Raw genomic sequence first — 17632 nt, forward strand, 5'->3', positions numbered from 1 at the left:
GCTCGGATCAGATCATTATATTAGGGATGATTTATTTCGAGTTCAGACCGAGTTCCAGGAACAGATCTAAGACTCAATCAAAGGTGGCTAAGTATCCCTATTATTTTAAAATTTTAATTATACGTATAAAATTTTAATTAAATTTTATCTTTTTTTTATTTTTTATATAGTCTAGCTACTTTTAAATATTTGACATATATTTAACTGTAGTCTAGTTAAAACTCTATTTTATAGTTTTGCAGGACTATTATAAAAGTATTTTAAAATGCATACGAGCCAGACGGATGAGCAACAGGTGATACTAATTTACCTACAGGTTGTTTCTTTAAAAAAAGAAAAAAAGAAAAAAAAAGAAGGTGATAATAATTGTGCTTAGAGCATTATTGGATTTGATGTACATCCAATTTCCCATGGAATAAAGACAAAGCTTTACAACGCCTCTCGGAGTCGGACCCACTATCTTTTCCCACCACCACTGCATACACGCTTTGTCATGGGCTCATAGCGCCGCTACGCGCCAACTATCCGTGAGTCATAGAAATTGTTTCATATGTTAACATGAGTTGCACACTTAAATGCTTATTCGATCTAATTGTATTATTATTGAGAGATATCACATGGCAACTATTTAATTTAACTATAGATTAAATGAAATTTAAGTTTGAAACTTTATATTTTAAAATTAATTTGTTGTCTACTTATTCATGTTCGTAAAAGATAATGAGATTTGATGTATATTTTATTGTTCATCAAACAATGTTAATTTTCAACTATATAAAATCAACAATTTTAAATGCATCGCTAAACAATATTCAAATTGCACAAAATTTTGTTAGTATGTTTTTAATATTTCAAACTGTATTTTTATTTATTAACTGCATTTATCATCATCGTAAAAATAAAATTATTATTTAGTTGTTCCTCCCACTTTAGTAGTATCTAAATAATTACTATTGACACTATTGACATTGTATAGTAATATTATAACCAAATTATATTGATACTTTTAGTAAGTAGGGACGATTTTGCAAAGTATTATATATCTTTATGAGTGAGTCTATGGTACTATGCATATTACGATTTGTTATTGTGTTACGGCTCTATATTCGAGTTTTCAAATCCTAACGGTCGATCCGAACCGTTCATCTTGTTCTCAATATTAATATGTGTTTGGAGACCAAATTTTACATTTTTTGAAATTTTTTTACTATTTTTTTAGATTTATTGAAAATCACTGTTTTTGGATGGTCCAGAATTTTCAGATCAAGTGATTTTCTAAATATCTAAAAAAATTGTAATTTTTTTTTAAAAAATGTAAAATTTGGTCTCCAAACACATAGTAATATGGAGAACAAGATGAATGGTTTGGATTGACTGTTAGGATTTGAAAACTCGAATATAGAGTCGTAACACAGTAACAACCCGTGATATGCATAGTACCATAGACTCACTCTATCTTTATTATTATTTTTGGATATCATTATATTGTAATGTTTTGCTATATGGAATATGTTAAACAACATCACTGTTAAATTATGAATATTTGTTAAGATTAATAGTTATATCCATATATATTTTCTAAAATTCATAACTTTGTATAATTCTGTGTAAAAGGCAATTTATTCTCTAAATTATATCCACGCTAATGAAATAAATGTCAAGGGCGGGGGGACTCTTAGCAAAACTCTATAATTAGCGCTTTTTTCTCAAACCTTCGAAAAAGCTTTTCAACAGAGAGTCGTTTCTCTTCCCCTCCGCGTTTCTTCTCCCGTTCTTCCGTGAACTTTGTCGGAATTTTAGATCTCTACTCCTCGTATCCTTAATCTGCTTCTCTCTTCTTCTTCCTCCGGCGAACTTAACTGATTCCGGTGCAGAGGATATGGCGGCGGATGAAGGATGGGCCTCCTCTTGCCCCGCTCTCCTCAAAAACCTTTCTCTTCTATCTCCTCAACAGGTAACGTTATTTTATCTCTCACTTTCTCTCTGTCTCTCTCCTTGAAACCAATTGTAAGAAATTGATTACAAAATACAAACGCCTAGTGGTAACTTTTCTACTGCATCCTTTCTGGAGTATCATATCTTAGTTGGAAGCACCGCACCCTTATCTGCTTAACATAGCAGTGTCAAATCAAATTGTAAATTCATGAGTGATTCGTTGCATTTACAATAATTCACTGTATAATATTAACATTCAATACAATTTGTCCTGCCATATTTAATCTAGCACATGTAACATTAAGACTTTTGTTTGGGTTTGACTGCTACAGTAGGAGTCCATCAGTTAAGCAATTATATAGCTCAATTTAATCCAAGGAAGTACAATATAGACCATAAAAAAAGGAAGTACAATATAGGGCTTATATAAGCCAAAGGTAGAAATTACCTCGTTGTCAAACAAAAGCAAGTTATGTACCATTCGGTACCAGCAGTAGTACTTATGCATAATGCCTTAGTCCTAATTGGTAAGGCATTGAGATTTAGTTCTGGTTTTCATCATGAAATTTTTGTTTACCCAACATTTGTCTAGATTAGATATTAGTTTTGGATGAACAGTACTCGATATAATTTTATAAACTGCATGCATTCATTATTGATCATCTAATGCTTGTATATAGCCTTTTTTATGGTGGATAAGGTAGAGTATTAGATAAATTGGCTGGAACAAAATTACTAATTACGTTTCTCGTGCTCTGAAGTTGTTTATTGAACATTTGAAATGGTTGTTTTCTTTACCAGATTGAGCTTGCAAAGATGCTCCTGAAAGAGGGGCAAAAACATATTTTTGATGAATGGTCTGATGCTGATCTTGATGTCGAAAAAAAGAAGGCTTTCTTCGATCAAGTTTGGGATTTTACTTGCAAATGACAATTTTAATCTCATAATTTTTTATACTTTTGAGGTACTAAAATTCATAACTAATGCAGGTGGCTCTGCTTGATTCAAGCTATCCTGGTGGTTTATCATCCTATATTGAAAATGCAAGACAGCTATTGGCTGATTCGAAGGCTGGTAAAAATCCTTACGATGGCTTTACACCATCTGTAAGTCTGTATCAATTTTAATTAAAATATAGTCTATGCCTTTCACCTGACCTAAAAATCTCGCAAAAGGGGCACTGAGGATTACCATAAATATAACTTGTGATTTTCTGATTGAGGTAAGGTACAGTTCTGTACCAGTTAGAGTAAGCCTTTAGACTAAAATTGAGCCCCCTTTGTTGGCATGCTTTCTGTGTAAGATGAATAGTTCAAGGAACTGGAAATTGATCTTGTGCTGAGGCTAAAAGTTGAGGAATACTTCACATTGAGGATATTGTTAGGTAAAATTTGTCCAAGAAAAGTACTACTGACAAGAGTTGTTATCTGGGAAAACATGAATGTAGGTGCCGGCAGGGGAGGTGTTGACATTTGGGGATGAAAACTTCATGAAGTTGGAAGAGGCTGGTGTTAAAGAAGCTCGTAATGCCATTTTTGTTCTTGTCGCTGGTGGCCTTGGTGAACGTCTTGGTTACAAGGGCATAAAGGTAAAATGAATTTATTTTATCTATTTGGACCAATGTATAAAGATGTTAATTTTATAATGGGTAAATTGTGTTCTTGTACGTCTATAAAAAAGATTGTGATCCCCCTTTGAAGAGAGGAAATTTTATGTATGTGTTTACTATACACAGACACACAATCACAAAAGGAGGAACAAAAAGGGTCCCTGCAATATTTCCTCCCATTTAAAGTTGAAAGATAACCTGAGTATTCTATCGTCTTCATAGTTTTTCTGTGCCCCAAACTAAATATCAGTAAGAGGGTAGTTTGGGTATTTTAAGGTTGTTAAGAGAGAAGGATGTGTCTGATACTTATGGTACTTTTCAGGTCTTATAATCATGTGTACATAATCTTCATCACCTGATAAATTTGTATATAGTAAATTGTTAACCAATCTGATTGATTTGTATGGCAGTTGGCACTTCCGGTAGAGACAACCACAGGAAAATGCTTCCTTCAGCACTACATCGAGTCTATTCTTGCTTTACAGGAGGCTAGTGCTGAGTTTGCACAGGGTATTCCCTTCAATCCCACAAAATCTCTGTTTTTATTTCTGGAGACCTCTTTTTTGTACATCCTACGAGTCTCCAGGACATCCTCTGTGCATTTGAATCATGGTTCTGCTATTGGCTTGTGCAATTTTTTTTTCTTCTTATTGTTTGTAAACTTACCTTTTGGCATCAGGATTTTACTTGCCTATGAATTGCAATTTGTTTGAACAATTGATGAAGTTGAATCTTATGAGCTAGAATTATGGTTATCATGTTGTCAGCTGAACTTCTGGCTAAGATTCCTTTGGTAATAATGACATCTGACGACACCCATGCACGTACTGTTGAGCTTTTAGAATCAAACTCTTATTTTGGGATGGAGCTCTCACAAGTCAAGCTTCTAAAGCAGGTGTTATTTCTTTTGTTGACTTTCAATTTATTTTTCATAAAAAGATTCATCTATTTGTTTCTCGTATTTTCTATATGTGATACTAACAAATTTTACAGGAAAAAGTGGCTTGTCTAGCAGACAATGATGCCAGGCTTGCACTTGACCCAAATGACAAGTACAAGATTCAGGTATGTTATTGGTTAATGTATTGTTAGTACCAAACCATATCTAGATTTTTTTTCTCTCTTTTATTTCCTAACATGAATCTATTGGCAGACAAAGCCTCATGGGCATGGCGATGTGCATTCACTCCTTTATACTAGTGGTTTGCTTGAACAATGGTACATTTCCCATCTTTCTCATAAGTTGGCAAATTGCTTCTTTTTTTTTTCTCCAGATATTTATTTATTCTTAATATCCATTTTGTTTTTACAGGAAGGAGACTGGTCGGAGGTGGGTGCTTTTCTTTCAGGACACAAATGGACTGCTTTTTAAGGTTTCTTACTTTTATTTCCTTTAAAGTTGCCCAAATGTAGACAATTGCATCACTTCAATTTGTATGGACTTTTAATTTTACTACGTTTGTTGTACCTGGCTTTAATTTCACTTTATTATAGGCAATACCAGCATCATTAGGTGTGAGTGCAACAAAGGGATACAATGTAAATTCTCTTGCGGTTCCTCGAAAAGCAAAGGAAGCCATTGGAGGCATCACAAAACTTACTCATGCTGATGGTAGCCCCCCCTCTCATTTTTGTTAATCAGTTGGCCATTGCATAACATTTCACACTGCATTTTTTCTTACTCCATTTTGTTTAGTTTGGTAAAAGTAGCTTAAACAATAGGGGCCTAATTAGAAATCATAGACACGCTTACGTAGGAAAATAAAATGTAACATTTTATATGTTAGGTGTTAAGTATGGTATGTCCGGACTCCCTTTCTTGAGCAGTGCTGCATCAGTACTTGTTGCTAAAACGGGTAATTTTTGGATTTGAGTTGATTTTCCATGAAAATTCTATGCAGGAAGAACAATGGTAATAAATGTGGAGTATAATCAGCTGGATCCACTACTAAGAGCAACGGGCCATTCTGATGGAGATGTTAATGATCCTGAAACCGGTTTTTCTCCATATCCTGGTAACATTAACCAGGTATTATTTCTTTCATTTTAATTATTTCTTTCTCATTACTCTAATTAATAAGGTATTTAGATGTTTTATCTATCTTGGGTAATGCAAGAAAAGAAAATTCTTTGGTAAATTCTGTAGTGTGTTCGAATCAGCCTCCTTGCAAAAATGCAAAGGGAAGGCAGACTATAAATTCCCTTCCCCAGACCCCACAACATGTGGGAGCTTTCATCACTGGGTACACCCTTTAATTCTGTAGTGTGGTTTTTTTATTTCTTTGTGATAATAAATTTTATTGATGGGATTTTCAGTTAATTTTAGAGCTCGGATCATACATTGAAGAACTCAAGAAAACACAAGGTGCCATTGCTGAATTTGTCAACCCCAAGTATGTTCCCTTATCTTTGTAAAATAACCAAAGTTTAATTATGTCATTTAGCTAGTGGTTACATAATTAGTATCTTGAACAAGATACACAGATTCTACAAAGACAGCATTTAAGTCATCTACACGGTTGGAGTGTATGATGCAAGACTACCCAAAAACACTACCTCCTTCAGCCAAAGTTGGTTTCACTGTAAGTTCAATCTCCTGAATGAATTTTTATTTTAATTTAGTCTTTTTAGACTTGGACATTGAAATACATATTTTTTTTCCCTTGGATGCAGGTGATGGATACATGGCTTGCATATGCACCCGTGAAAAACAATCCAGAAGATGCTGCTAAGGTATGTTATGCACTGGAAATACTAAACTTCTATGTTATAATCTTTGCATAATAGCATCCATGGAACTTCTTTTATAATAGATAATACTCTGATACCAGTAGTCATCTAATCCTTCTTGGAACAAACTTGTATTGGTCTTAATAGAAATCACTTTCAACCTAGTGTTTTTGAAAGCAACGGCTAAAAAGTCTTAGACCTAATACTATATCCTGTATATAAAAAAAAATAAGCGGTATGACAGGATTTAGGAGTGGGCCTTCTAATTGTTAGAATAATAAGCCAATGGAGAAGTCAGAGAAATTTACTTTGAAATAACCCAAAATGCAGACTGATCATTTTTAGGTTATTACAGTAGGACGGTATGTTTAAAACTTCAAATGTTGAGAAAGTTCACTTGAAGGACCATGAAAAATAATAGAAACTACACAAATTTTCTTCATCTAGGTACCAAAAGGAAATCCATACCACAGTGCAACCTCAGGAGAGATGGCAATTTACAGAGCTAATAGCCTTATTCTTAGAAAGGTTTTGTGTTTGTTATGCTCTGTTCTTTTTGTTGAATATTCATGTTGGTCTGTTTATTATAAACTTTTTTGTTTGCTGACTTTTCTTGCTCGTTTGTTAATGCCTGTGATTTGAGAAGAATTTTATTTATGAATGGCAGGCTGGTCTGACAATATCTGAGCCACTGAAAGATGTGTTCAACGGGCAAGAGGTAGAGGTTTGGCCACGTGTAACTTGGAGCCCTAAGTGGGCCCTGATTTTCAAGGATGTCAAGGAGAAGGTTAACAATAAATGCTCCATCACCCAGAGATCAACCTTGGTTGTCAACGGACAAAAAGTATCCCTTGATGGCCTCAATTTGGATGGCACTCTCATAATTAATGTAACTGATGGTGCTGAGGTAGTTTTGTTCAATTTAATCCCTCCTTTCATTTATACTATTTCGTGTTTACTATGGTCAATTTTATTAATACTGCTCTTGTTGCTGTTCATTATTGTTGTTCTAATTATTATTTTTTTTATTGTTTTTTGTTGTTTTTGAACTAGTAAGCAAAATGCCTACTATCGATCTATCATTATGGCTATTGTCATCATCACCATCATTATCATATATCATAATCATTATTGTTATTGCTTTTATTTCTTTTGTGTTCGTTTCAAGCTTGCCCCCACAAAACATAAGAAAATAGCATACCTTGCATGCCCCTCGAAACATGATGATTATCACTCATTGCCCTCCCACCTTAACTAGAAAATATACTGTCAAAGAGGCACCGGATTGAGTTAGGCCTAGCTAGGAGTTAATCTGAGCTATAAAGTTGTGGGCCCACTGTCCAATACCTGAGAGGATACTTGCCCATTCTTCCTTGTCTATTAAGATTTAAACAACGGAGGCTTTAGTTCAAATCAGTACCTTTCAAAATGTGTATTGGGAATGGTATAGAGAACGTTTATTCATGTTCTGTATAGTTTTGGAGGACATTTTATATTTTTTTTGAATGATTACACATAATTTCTATTTTGGATAAATATACATGATGATTTTTAGTTCCCCAGGGTCAGCTTGACACTCTACACATTATTTTGGTTATTGTGGCAGGTTAAACTTAGTGGCGTTGTTCTCAACAAAGGGTGGAGTCTCCAGCCTGTTGACTACAAGGACAACACTATTCCTGAAAAAATCAGAATCCGTGGTTTTAAGATAGAGAAAGTCGAGCAGCTTGAGATCAACTAAACCAAACCCCACTCATACAGTATAAACATATGAGTTTTTCAAGAATCTTGGCTTAAGAGTTGAGAATTTGTCCATTTGTATGATCCAATGTATTTCTTTTCTTGTGTAGAGGAGCATTTTTTGTTTAATAAGACGCATTTGTCCATTATTTTATGATCCCATGATAGTTTTTTGGTCAATAAGATTCAGAGTACTATCCATTACTGATTAGTTGTGAATAATCAATAAGCACTGGTCAATTTTTTGGATTATTAACCATGTTTTGATGTTATCTATTTATAATATGCATGACATACTCTGTCGCAATTAAGGATTGCAATTTGCAATATTAGGACACGCAGGCTCTAAACTTGTCAGTTTTTTTATTGGTTGCTCAATTGCTTGTATCTTTGATTGTTGTTATTACAGGATAGGACAGCACTACAGGTACAAAGCACAAACAAAATGTATAAACTGGCAGGACAGCCAACACAAACATAGATCGATCAAATGTCTATACAATCTACAGATTTTAAAATAATCACTAAGACAATATAATTTGGTAGTTAATTTGCATATAGCCAGTAAAATAATTTAATATCGATCCAAAATTAGTTGGGGAACTTGAGGATATGAAAGTCTAGGAATAACTGTGTATTCCGGGGAATAGATGTGCAGGAGCAATCTCGGGTAGATTGAGGACCACTACAGCAAATCTATACAATGAAGTATTTATATCTAACTAATGAAGTATTCATATCTAACTAATAAAATATTCACACATGATACTAACAAATATTCACATTTGACACTAATAATATTCACACCTGCCCAGATTGGGGACCAGGAAATATTCCCAACAGCCTAGTAATACAGGAAGTATTCACACCTGACACTAACAATATTCATACTGAAGATTACGAAGTATTCATACATGTACGAAATAATTTATACAATTCAAAATCAGACACCTCTTCGTTTCACTTAAAAAGTTTTTTTTTTATAGTAAGTATACTGTGTTCATATCTAACAAATGAAGTATTTATATCTAACTAATGAAGTATTCATGTCTAATTAATGAAGTATTTTAACTAATTAATGTAAATATGAAGTATTCATAACTAACAACATGAAGTATGCATATCTAACTAATGAAGTATTCATATGTTGCACTCTGACAACCTTCGCTAGGCTAGCATGGACCCCCTCTGACGGTGTACCACGCTCTCATTGCTGGATCTCCTCGTCAGATCTCGACGGTGCACCACGCTCTCCTATGGTTGGCGATTGCAACTGGATGAGCGAAGGAGCGGTGATGTGTGAGAGAACAAGATTAGAGAAGATAGTGTAAGGTGGGATGAGAGAGACGCGTTATTTTTTTTTATATGAATGAAGATAGTTAGTTAGTTAGGGGGGACTGTTAGAGGACAGAAGTTAGGGGATAATATCTTTACTCTATATTTTAACCAAGTTAATGTGTTTTAATAATCTACGATGCACTTGGGGTCGGATCTAAAACTTAGTCAAGGATAACTAAGCCACCCTATGATTTTAAAGTTTTAATTATGTATATTGAAATTTAATTTAATTTTTTTGTAGATAGTTTAGTCTCCCTCATAAAGTATTAAATATTTACTTGTAGTATGGTGTTAGAATTATATTTTGTGATGATGAAGACTTGAATTCAAATCTCGTCTATTACATATTGTGCATTTTGAATTCCAAACCCTTATCAAGATTTTCTAGTTCCACCCCTATACACACTTACCTATTACATAATGCATAACCATTTATTGTGAAATACATATTAATTAGTTTTAACTTTCATGCACATTATTTATAGAGAAATGTTCTGGTACCCCGAGCCATTATGCCCGAGCGCATCCCCCAAGTAGTTTAACAGAAAAAACTTCCAATGTTGTCTAACTTTCATTTCCAGTGCTAATATCAAAACATTTAAAACTATGTTTATAACATTTTACAATACTACTCGCAAGCATGTAAACCTCTATCTGAAAGCATTAAAATTCTAAATCTGCATAGTTTTAACTCCTAACTATTTTTGTCTTCAAGTCAAAAACGGAAAGATTAATTTCACCCACTCTTTTTTATTTTTTCTCTGATCATTATAATTTATTTTTCTGACGATCCATGATGAATTTTACGAATCTAAAAATATGAACGTTTTCTATTTGATTTTATCTTTCAAATAAGATCCATGAAGAAATATTTTTGAGTAATTTTAAAGTAAAACTCATGAGACTTTAAATTTTCAAGTTTTTAAATCTCAGTCTTCAACCATTAAAATTTTGAAGGCTTTGTACACAAGGTTTATATGTTTTGTAAATGCAGTGTTATTGTTGAGGTTTATATGCTTTGAAATGTTATTGTTGAAGTTTTAATTCTTTGTACATTAGGTTTATATGCTTTATAAATGCAGTGTTATTGTTGAGGTTTATATGCTTTGAAATGTTATTGTTGAGGTTTTAATTCTTTGTACATGAGGTTTATATGCTTTGAAATGTTATTGTTAAGGTTTTAATTATTTGTACATAACGTTTATATGCTTTGTAAATGCAGTGTTATTGTTGAGGTTTATATGCTTTGAAATGTTATTGTTGAGGTTTTAATTCTTTGTACATGAGGTTTATATGTTTTATTCTAGAGATTTAAAGTGTTATTAATGAGGTTATATGCTTGTAAATAGAGGTTTAAATTATTTTGAAGCAAAATTAAAAAAAAACTGAAAGTCACAAAGATTTAAAGTGGTAAAAAAAAATTACGACACAAATATAACTCGAAAGTTATTATTCATGTATCTCATTTGAAAGATAAAATCGGATAAAAAACATTTATATTTTTAGATTCACAAAATTCATCGGATTGTCGAGAAAATGGATGAGAATGATCAAAGAAAAAATAAAAAAAAGTGGGTGAAATGAATCTTTTCGTTTTTTGCTTGAAAACAAAAGTAGTTAGGAGTTAAAACTATACAGATTTAGAATTTTAATGCTTGCAGACAGAGGTTTAAATGCTTGCGAGTAGCATTGTAAAATGTTATAAACAGAGCTTTAAATGTTTGAATATTAGCACTGGAAATGAAAGTTAGATAACATTGAAAGTTTTTTCTGTTAAACTACTTGGGGGACACGCTCGGGGATTTTGTCTGGGGTACAATTATTAGGCTCCTTATTTATATTTGCTAATATGCACACTTATTCTACAATACACACTTGCATTATTTATTATTTTTTCTATAAGTTGGCCGAAAAATAGTTGAAGGGTGTTTTTTTTTGTGTGTGTGAGGGGGCCGGGTATAACCGTATAAGTATAATATCCCGAAATGGAAAAAATAAATAGAGGGCACAACTTTTAGATACAGTATCTGTAGCATTGTGGCAACTCTCTTAGACACGGCAAATTGAACGGATCGAGTATGCTGGAGTCGGTTCAAGTTAGGTTTGAATTTATTTTATGGTTAAATAGGTGTCAGACTCGAGTTCAACTGAACCATCTTATTTCTAGTTTGGAGTACTTTTGATTTTTCAATATACTACGAGAATGAGATAATATCCGTGAAAGTAAAAAGTGACTATTCGCAAAGATATACCAATAGAAATATATATATATTTTTTTTATTGGTGACGGAAACAACTGTGAGGGTATACTAACAGTATCTCTCACAATAGTATCCCTCACAATACTGTCCCATTTTGATAGATATAACTATATATAATTTCTATTGTTCAGATTCAGATTTATCGACTTTGGACAACACACCCAGGTCGCATTCGAATTGTTTCAGTTTGGATTATAGTGAGTTACATATAATTCATATTCAGATAAAGCATGTGGTTCAGATTGCTTAGAATTAATTTATATCTAATTTTTTGTCCTTTGGGATTTAAATAACTATCACTAGATCGTTCTGGTATTATAATAATTATCTTATGCTGTTTCGACCTTTTTCCTATTTAACATTGTAATTCGGATATTAGACTTATATTTGTTTATGTATTTATGGGGATAATTTTATACTCGCGCATTGCTTGTTATTAGCAATTTATTCAAGTTTCGAATATATTTGGGTTCAAATCATTTAAATTTGAGCGGTGCTATTTTGAGAGCAACAAATGATCAAGTACATAGAGATCTCTCTTCATACTCAATTCACGCTCCTACAGAAGAATTCTTCTAATTATGAGAACTTAAAACTTGTGTCACATACCGTAAATGAAAAATATTAAAGACATCAAAAAAAAACTATTAAATGCTATTGAGAGAGAATACATGAATGACTTGTCTTGTTGCTTTTATATATATTTATTTTACTGTTATTTTGAGAGTTGAATACGTACTACACAAATAAACTTTGCTTTGATTGAAAGATGAAATTTCAAATTGAATATCAATCCTCAGATCAAATATTCTGATTATAAGTATCTTTTTTATGAAAATATTTAATATGTTATATAATATGTTATTTATGAATAGATGTCATTTGATATGTCATATATTGAAAAAATGTTATTTGTTATTTAGTCTATTTTTGTACAAGAAATGTCATTTTTATAAAATATTTTTTATTATCTTATAATTTGTCCCAATTTGCAACGTACAGACACAATACTAGTATAAAATAAAGCATTTCCTTATTGTTGACATCAACAAAAAAAATTCATATGTTGATAACCTTTTGTTTCTATTTTTTCTTTTACAAAAAATAAACCTTAAGAATGTGCAAGTAGTAAAAACTAAATTTGAAATAAACATATATATATTTTTTTAGTTGAGCATTCAGCTTTCAAAATAGCATTGCAATTATAAATATAAAATAAAAAAGACAATAGGTCAAACTATTATTGTTTATTTCAATAATATTTAGTAGTTTTCTTTTACATATTTGACACAATCTTTTATTAACTTTCTATCATAATTAAAATAATACTATAAAATGATAAATTGAGTATAAAGAGAGAGAAATTCTCTGAAAATAGTACCGTGTTTAGAATATTTTAGTTTAGCAGGTTCTAGTCGGACTCGGATGACAAATTTACTTGACAAACTATTTAGTTTGGTCATATTTTGCCTGATCTAAGTTCTCTTTAACTGTATATATCTCAGCCATTGAAATCCAGATCGGACGATAGGAAACCTCATTGGTTGTGTACGCAGGATATTGCTTTATTTGATTGTCAATATAAGGAAATATAACTAATAAATTATAACATGTAATATTTCAAACAAGGGAATAAATATTTCGGCCAAATGTCTCTCTCCTTCCATTTTGTTCGCGCTTGCAAATTGGCAGATGGAAAGGCACTCAATTTGACGAATAAATATAGAATCTAAGACTAAAGTAACAAAAAGCAAAAATATGTTGTCCATTAATACATCGAATTATTTTTTAAAACAACAAATCGAAGTAAAACTTATGCAAAGTAATAAAAATAAATTGGTAATTTTTTTTCGTAAATACTGGTACCTTTAAAATAAGATAATATTTTGCAATGCACTAATCGTTATTACGAATTTACGACACGCTATATATTCCGTTAATATAATCATCAAAGAAACGGGTCGGATTATGGAACAAATAGCCGACATAAGAGAACACTTCAAGCCCAATAAAGGCCCAATAAGAAACCCTACCCGAGAAAGAAGATAGCATACGGACACACCTCCGCCTTTGCATTAACCCCCTTATAAGCCGCCTTGCCAAACCCTACTTTACTTTCTCTCTCCTCTCTCGCCGTTGAATTCGAGACTTGTTGCCTCGGATTCAACTCTTCGTCGCTCGATCTATTTTTCGCGCTATCGATCGCTTGATCTTACTCGATTTCCTCCGTCTCGAACCCCTAATTAGCTTGCGGTATGAATTTCTTGCTATTTTTAGTTAGATCAGCTACTCTTTTATAGATCTGGGATTAATTTAAGTGCGACTGTAGGATTAGGGTTTAGCAGTTTGCTTTTCTAAGTTTAGTGGGTTTTGTTCTTCATGTATATAAATTGTATACTTTTCTAAGCTTAGTCTAATTTAAGGTCGTTTTAAATTGTAAAATTTGTTGTACTATATAGGCACTAATACAGCGATCTGTTTCTAATATTTTGTTCTTGGGACTCCTTAATTTTGATTTTGAAAAAACAACTCTGGTTAGTTCTCAAACTTTTTTTTCTCCTCTCTGTGGATAACAAAAAGTAGGTTTTAGTAGTAAAAGTTGATTCCTTTTTCTTTGCGTCTGCGTCACCTTTTGTTAAAAAAAATCGTCTATATTTTTGGTACTCAATCATAGTGCTTTAAAAGCGATGTTTCTTTTCAGTTTCCTCCGTATTTGTTTATCTTCAATTTGGCACAAATGTAATCTGCATCTGCACTTGGGGTGGACTTCATTGATCCGACGATTGGCTTCAATATGGCTCAAATATAATCTCTGCCTAAGTTGCTTTGATTTTTTCAAAATTGAGTCCTTTGTTTTTATATTGTCGTGATCCATATTTTCTATCACTGATAATGAGTCCATCTGCGTGTGATTTTTGTCATTTAAACTTGTGCATGGCTAAACTTGTGTAGTGCTTTATTTCTCTGCAATTTATTTTTTTAAAGATCTGTAAATATCAGACCAATCTAACGTTTGATGATTTTTCTTTATTTTTTTGGAGAGCAATACTTCTTGAAGTTCTATTGAATTTGTTTGTAATTGTTGGTGCAGAAAATGGCTGGAATTGCACCTCAAGGATCTCAATTCGATGAGCGTCAGTATGATGCGAAAATGACTGAGCTGTAGGATTCCTATTTTAAATCTTTATTTATTGTAAATTTAATCTGTATTTATTATTTTGCAACGTGATTGTCATCTATCTAAAACTTGTTTTCATTTCTACATTGGTTGTAATGTAGGATTGGCGGTGATGGCCAGGAGTTCTTCACATCATATGACGAAGTCCATGAGAGCTTTGATGATATGGGGCTCCAAGAGAACCTTCTCAGAGGCATATATGCTTATGGTACAAATATAATCTAGACATCTACTTATCTATATTTTACCTGAGTCTGGCAGCTTCCAGTTTTTTATATTCTATAATTTGCTTGGAAATTTTTAATGCATGTGATATAATGTCATCTTACTATTATGTGTGCCTTTGGGGGCTAGCAAATATGTGAATCCTCATGTCTTTATGGCTCGTCTTTACCTGACTTGCTATCTCTTGATTTTTTTTACTTCAATGGATTCCAGCGAAACAGAAAAGAAGAAAATAATTTGTGCTTATCATAATAATCGACCTTCATGTTTGATCGTTTAGAGATTATTGAAATCATCATTAAGTGATTTAGCCATTCTATGACAGGATTTGAGAAGCCATCTGCAATCCAGCAGAGAGGCATAGTCCCCTTTTGCAAGGGACTTGATGTGATCCAGCAGGCTCAGTCTGGTACTGGTAAAACTGCGACCTTCTGCTCTGGTATTCTTCAGCAGCTTGACTACAGCTTGGTTGAGTGCCAAGCCTTGGTTCTTGCCCCGACCCGTGAGCTGGCACAACAAATCGAGAAGGTCATGCGTGCCCTGGGAGACTACTTGGGTGTCAAGGTGCATGCCTGTGTTGGTGGCACCAGTGTCCGGGAAGATCAGAGAATTCTGCAGAGTGGAGTCCATGTTGTGGTGGGGACCCCTGGCAGAGTGTTTGACATGCTCAGGAGGAACTCTCTTAGGCCTGATAACATCAAGATGTTTGTTCTCGATGAGGCTGATGAGATGCTTTCCCGTGGTTTCAAGGATCAGGTATTGAATTTGTATATAAATCTGATACCAACTTTCTCTCAATATAATTTATAGAAAACTTGTATAATAAACATATTGAATTTCAAACATAATTTGATGGTTCCGGGTAATTCCTTGCTGAATAGCTCATATTAGCTTGGGAAATAAGGTGAATAACTTGCATAGCTTCATTTTATCTTTTAAATTAAATTGATTATCATGTTTTTATTTTCAATGTTCTCAGATCTATGATATCTTCCAACTCCTTCCCTCAAAGATACAAGTTGGAGTTTTCTCAGCCACAATGCCTCCTGAAGCCCTTGAAATTACCCGCAAGTTTATGAACAAACCTGTGCGTATCCTTGTAAAGCGTGACGAGCTCACCCTCGAAGGTATTAAGCAATTCTACGTGAATGTGGAGAAAGAAGAGTGGAAGCTTGACACACTGTGTGACCTGTACGAGACCTTGGCCATTACCCAGTCGGTCATCTTCGTCAACACCCGACGCAAGGTCGACTGGCTCACAGATAAGATGCGCAGTCGTGACCACACTGTCTCTGCCACCCATGGTGACATGGACCAGAACACTCGTGACATCATCATGCGCGAGTTCAGATCTGGTTCTTCAAGGGTTTTAATTACCACTGATCTCCTTGCTCGTGGTATTGATGTGCAACAGGTATCACTTGTTATTAACTATGACTTGCCGACTCAGCCTGAGAACTACTTGCACAGGATCGGTCGTAGTGGTCGGTTTGGACGTAAGGGTGTGGCCATCAACTTTGTGACCCGTGACGATGAGAGGATGCTTTTTGATATTCAGAGGTTTTATAACGTGGTGATTGAGGAGCTTCCGGCTAACGTGGCAGATCTTCTGTAAGTGGCGTGGGTTGGCTTGGCTTGGATTGGTTGGTGAAGTCTTATAAAATCGAATCAAGGGTTGACTTTTATAATTACTGTTAAGATTATTGTTGTCTTTATTGGTCGGTCTGTTTGTTGACCTACCTAGCTGCTACTTCTGTTTAGGTTTGTGTTTTTGTTTTGGCTTTTTTTTGGAACGGGCTTAAGGTATTGTTGTCTTTTAGTGTCTGTTGTTTAAGGTTTATTACTAGGGATGTTTAAATTAATGTTGTCTTATGGTGGAACCAAAGGAAGCAGTTTTGTTTGTATTGCTATATTTCGAGAAATTTTGCCTAGCTACTGTTTGTCAGGGTTGATGTGGACTGTCTTAGTCTTTTCATATTTTGGAACTATGAGGGGTGGTTGCTGATTAATTGGAAATCTTCGTCTGGTGTTGCTGCCTTTATGGTAACTGGTAAGGGTACCATCGTTTTTTGACGCAAGTTTCCCATTTATTTTTTGTTGATTTTTTAATTCTTTTAACTTTCAATTGTTTATCATATCTCGTTTTCAGAATTTGTCTTGCCTGAAAATATTTATCGGGTGCATGGACAATTTATTGTAAGAAGTTGCAACTAATGTCCGTACGAGTTAGAGCGTCAGAAGTATTCGTAACTGGTTTTACAGTTTTCATAATGGGACTCGGAATTAGGCATTTCTTTTGTACACAAGTAAGAATTCTTTGAGCAGTAGTCGCAGTCGTTATTGTCAGGATTGTGCTTTTCGATTTGGGTTTGTCATTCTTTCTTTTATTATATCATTTTTTTTCAGTTATTGTTTAAGCTTTAAATTCTTTAGTTTTTTTGGATTATAAAAGTTAACAATTCGCTAGTTCAGTTAGGACCGCTGCGCGCAATTGTTGACTGATATGCGATATGAGTTTAGTTTTTTTTTTTTTTAATTTGGATGTGCTTGTGAGCTTTTATTTTTTATTTGTGATGCTACATAATCAATTATGCTATAGATATGTTAAACTGAATT

General features: G+C 33.5%; 2 protein-coding genes across 3 annotated transcripts; both read left to right on the forward strand.

The window, feature by feature from the left end:
• Window positions 1–1748: 1748 nt before the first annotated feature.
• USP (UDP-sugar pyrophosphorylase) lies at window positions 1749–8273 on the forward strand. 2 transcript variants are annotated; one of them, XM_078320350.1, is made up of 17 exons: window positions 1749–1954; window positions 2737–2841; window positions 2925–3041; window positions 3383–3523; window positions 3955–4054; window positions 4312–4439; window positions 4538–4609; window positions 4698–4762; window positions 4857–4917; window positions 5039–5156; window positions 5446–5573; window positions 5861–5937; window positions 6021–6126; window positions 6218–6277; window positions 6722–6802; window positions 6942–7181; window positions 7881–8273. In XM_078320350.1, the coding sequence occupies exons 1-17, from the start codon at window positions 1880–1882 to the stop codon at window positions 8013–8015; spliced, it is 1809 nt and encodes a 602-aa protein (XP_078176476.1). In that variant the 5' UTR covers window positions 1749–1879; the 3' UTR covers window positions 8016–8273. The 2 variants fall into 2 exon arrangements, with proteins under 2 accessions (XP_078176476.1, XP_078176477.1); XM_078320351.1 differs by lacking the exons at window positions 1749–1954; window positions 2737–2841; window positions 2925–3041 and adding an exon at window positions 3239–3319.
• A 5386-nt stretch (window positions 8274–13659) lies between these two features.
• LOC144569873 (eukaryotic initiation factor 4A-11) lies at window positions 13660–16945 on the forward strand. Its single transcript, XM_078320352.1, has 5 exons — window positions 13660–13866; window positions 14705–14775; window positions 14893–14999; window positions 15342–15772; window positions 15996–16945. The coding sequence occupies exons 2-5, from the start codon at window positions 14708–14710 to the stop codon at window positions 16629–16631; spliced, it is 1242 nt and encodes a 413-aa protein (XP_078176478.1). The 5' UTR covers window positions 13660–13866; window positions 14705–14707; the 3' UTR covers window positions 16632–16945.
• The last annotated feature ends 687 nt before the right edge of the window (window positions 16946–17632 follow it).

Source organism: Carex rostrata, chromosome 18, assembly GCF_964058835.1.
Source record: "Carex rostrata chromosome 18, lpCarRost1.2, whole genome shotgun sequence".
In the NCBI taxonomy this organism is placed as follows: Eukaryota; Viridiplantae; Streptophyta; class Magnoliopsida; order Poales; family Cyperaceae; genus Carex; species Carex rostrata.

Coding starts and splice junctions, on each gene's coding strand:
- USP (XM_078320350.1), top strand. CDS start 1,880: ATGGCGGCGGATGAAGGATGGGCCTCCTCTTGCCCCGCTCTCCTCAAA. Junction 4,055..4,311: donor TAGTGCTGAGTTTGCACAGG/GTATTCCCTTCA, acceptor TCATGTTGTCAG/CTGAACTTCTGGCTAAGATT. Junction 5,157..5,445: donor AAAACTTACTCATGCTGATG/GTAGCCCCCCCT, acceptor AATTCTATGCAG/GAAGAACAATGGTAATAAAT.
- LOC144569873 (XM_078320352.1), top strand. CDS start 14,708: ATGGCTGGAATTGCACCTCAAGGATCTCAATTCGATGAGCGTCAGTAT. Junction 14,776..14,892: donor GATGCGAAAATGACTGAGCT/GTAGGATTCCTA, acceptor GTTGTAATGTAG/GATTGGCGGTGATGGCCAGG. Junction 15,000..15,341: donor CAGAGGCATATATGCTTATG/GTACAAATATAA, acceptor ATTCTATGACAG/GATTTGAGAAGCCATCTGCA.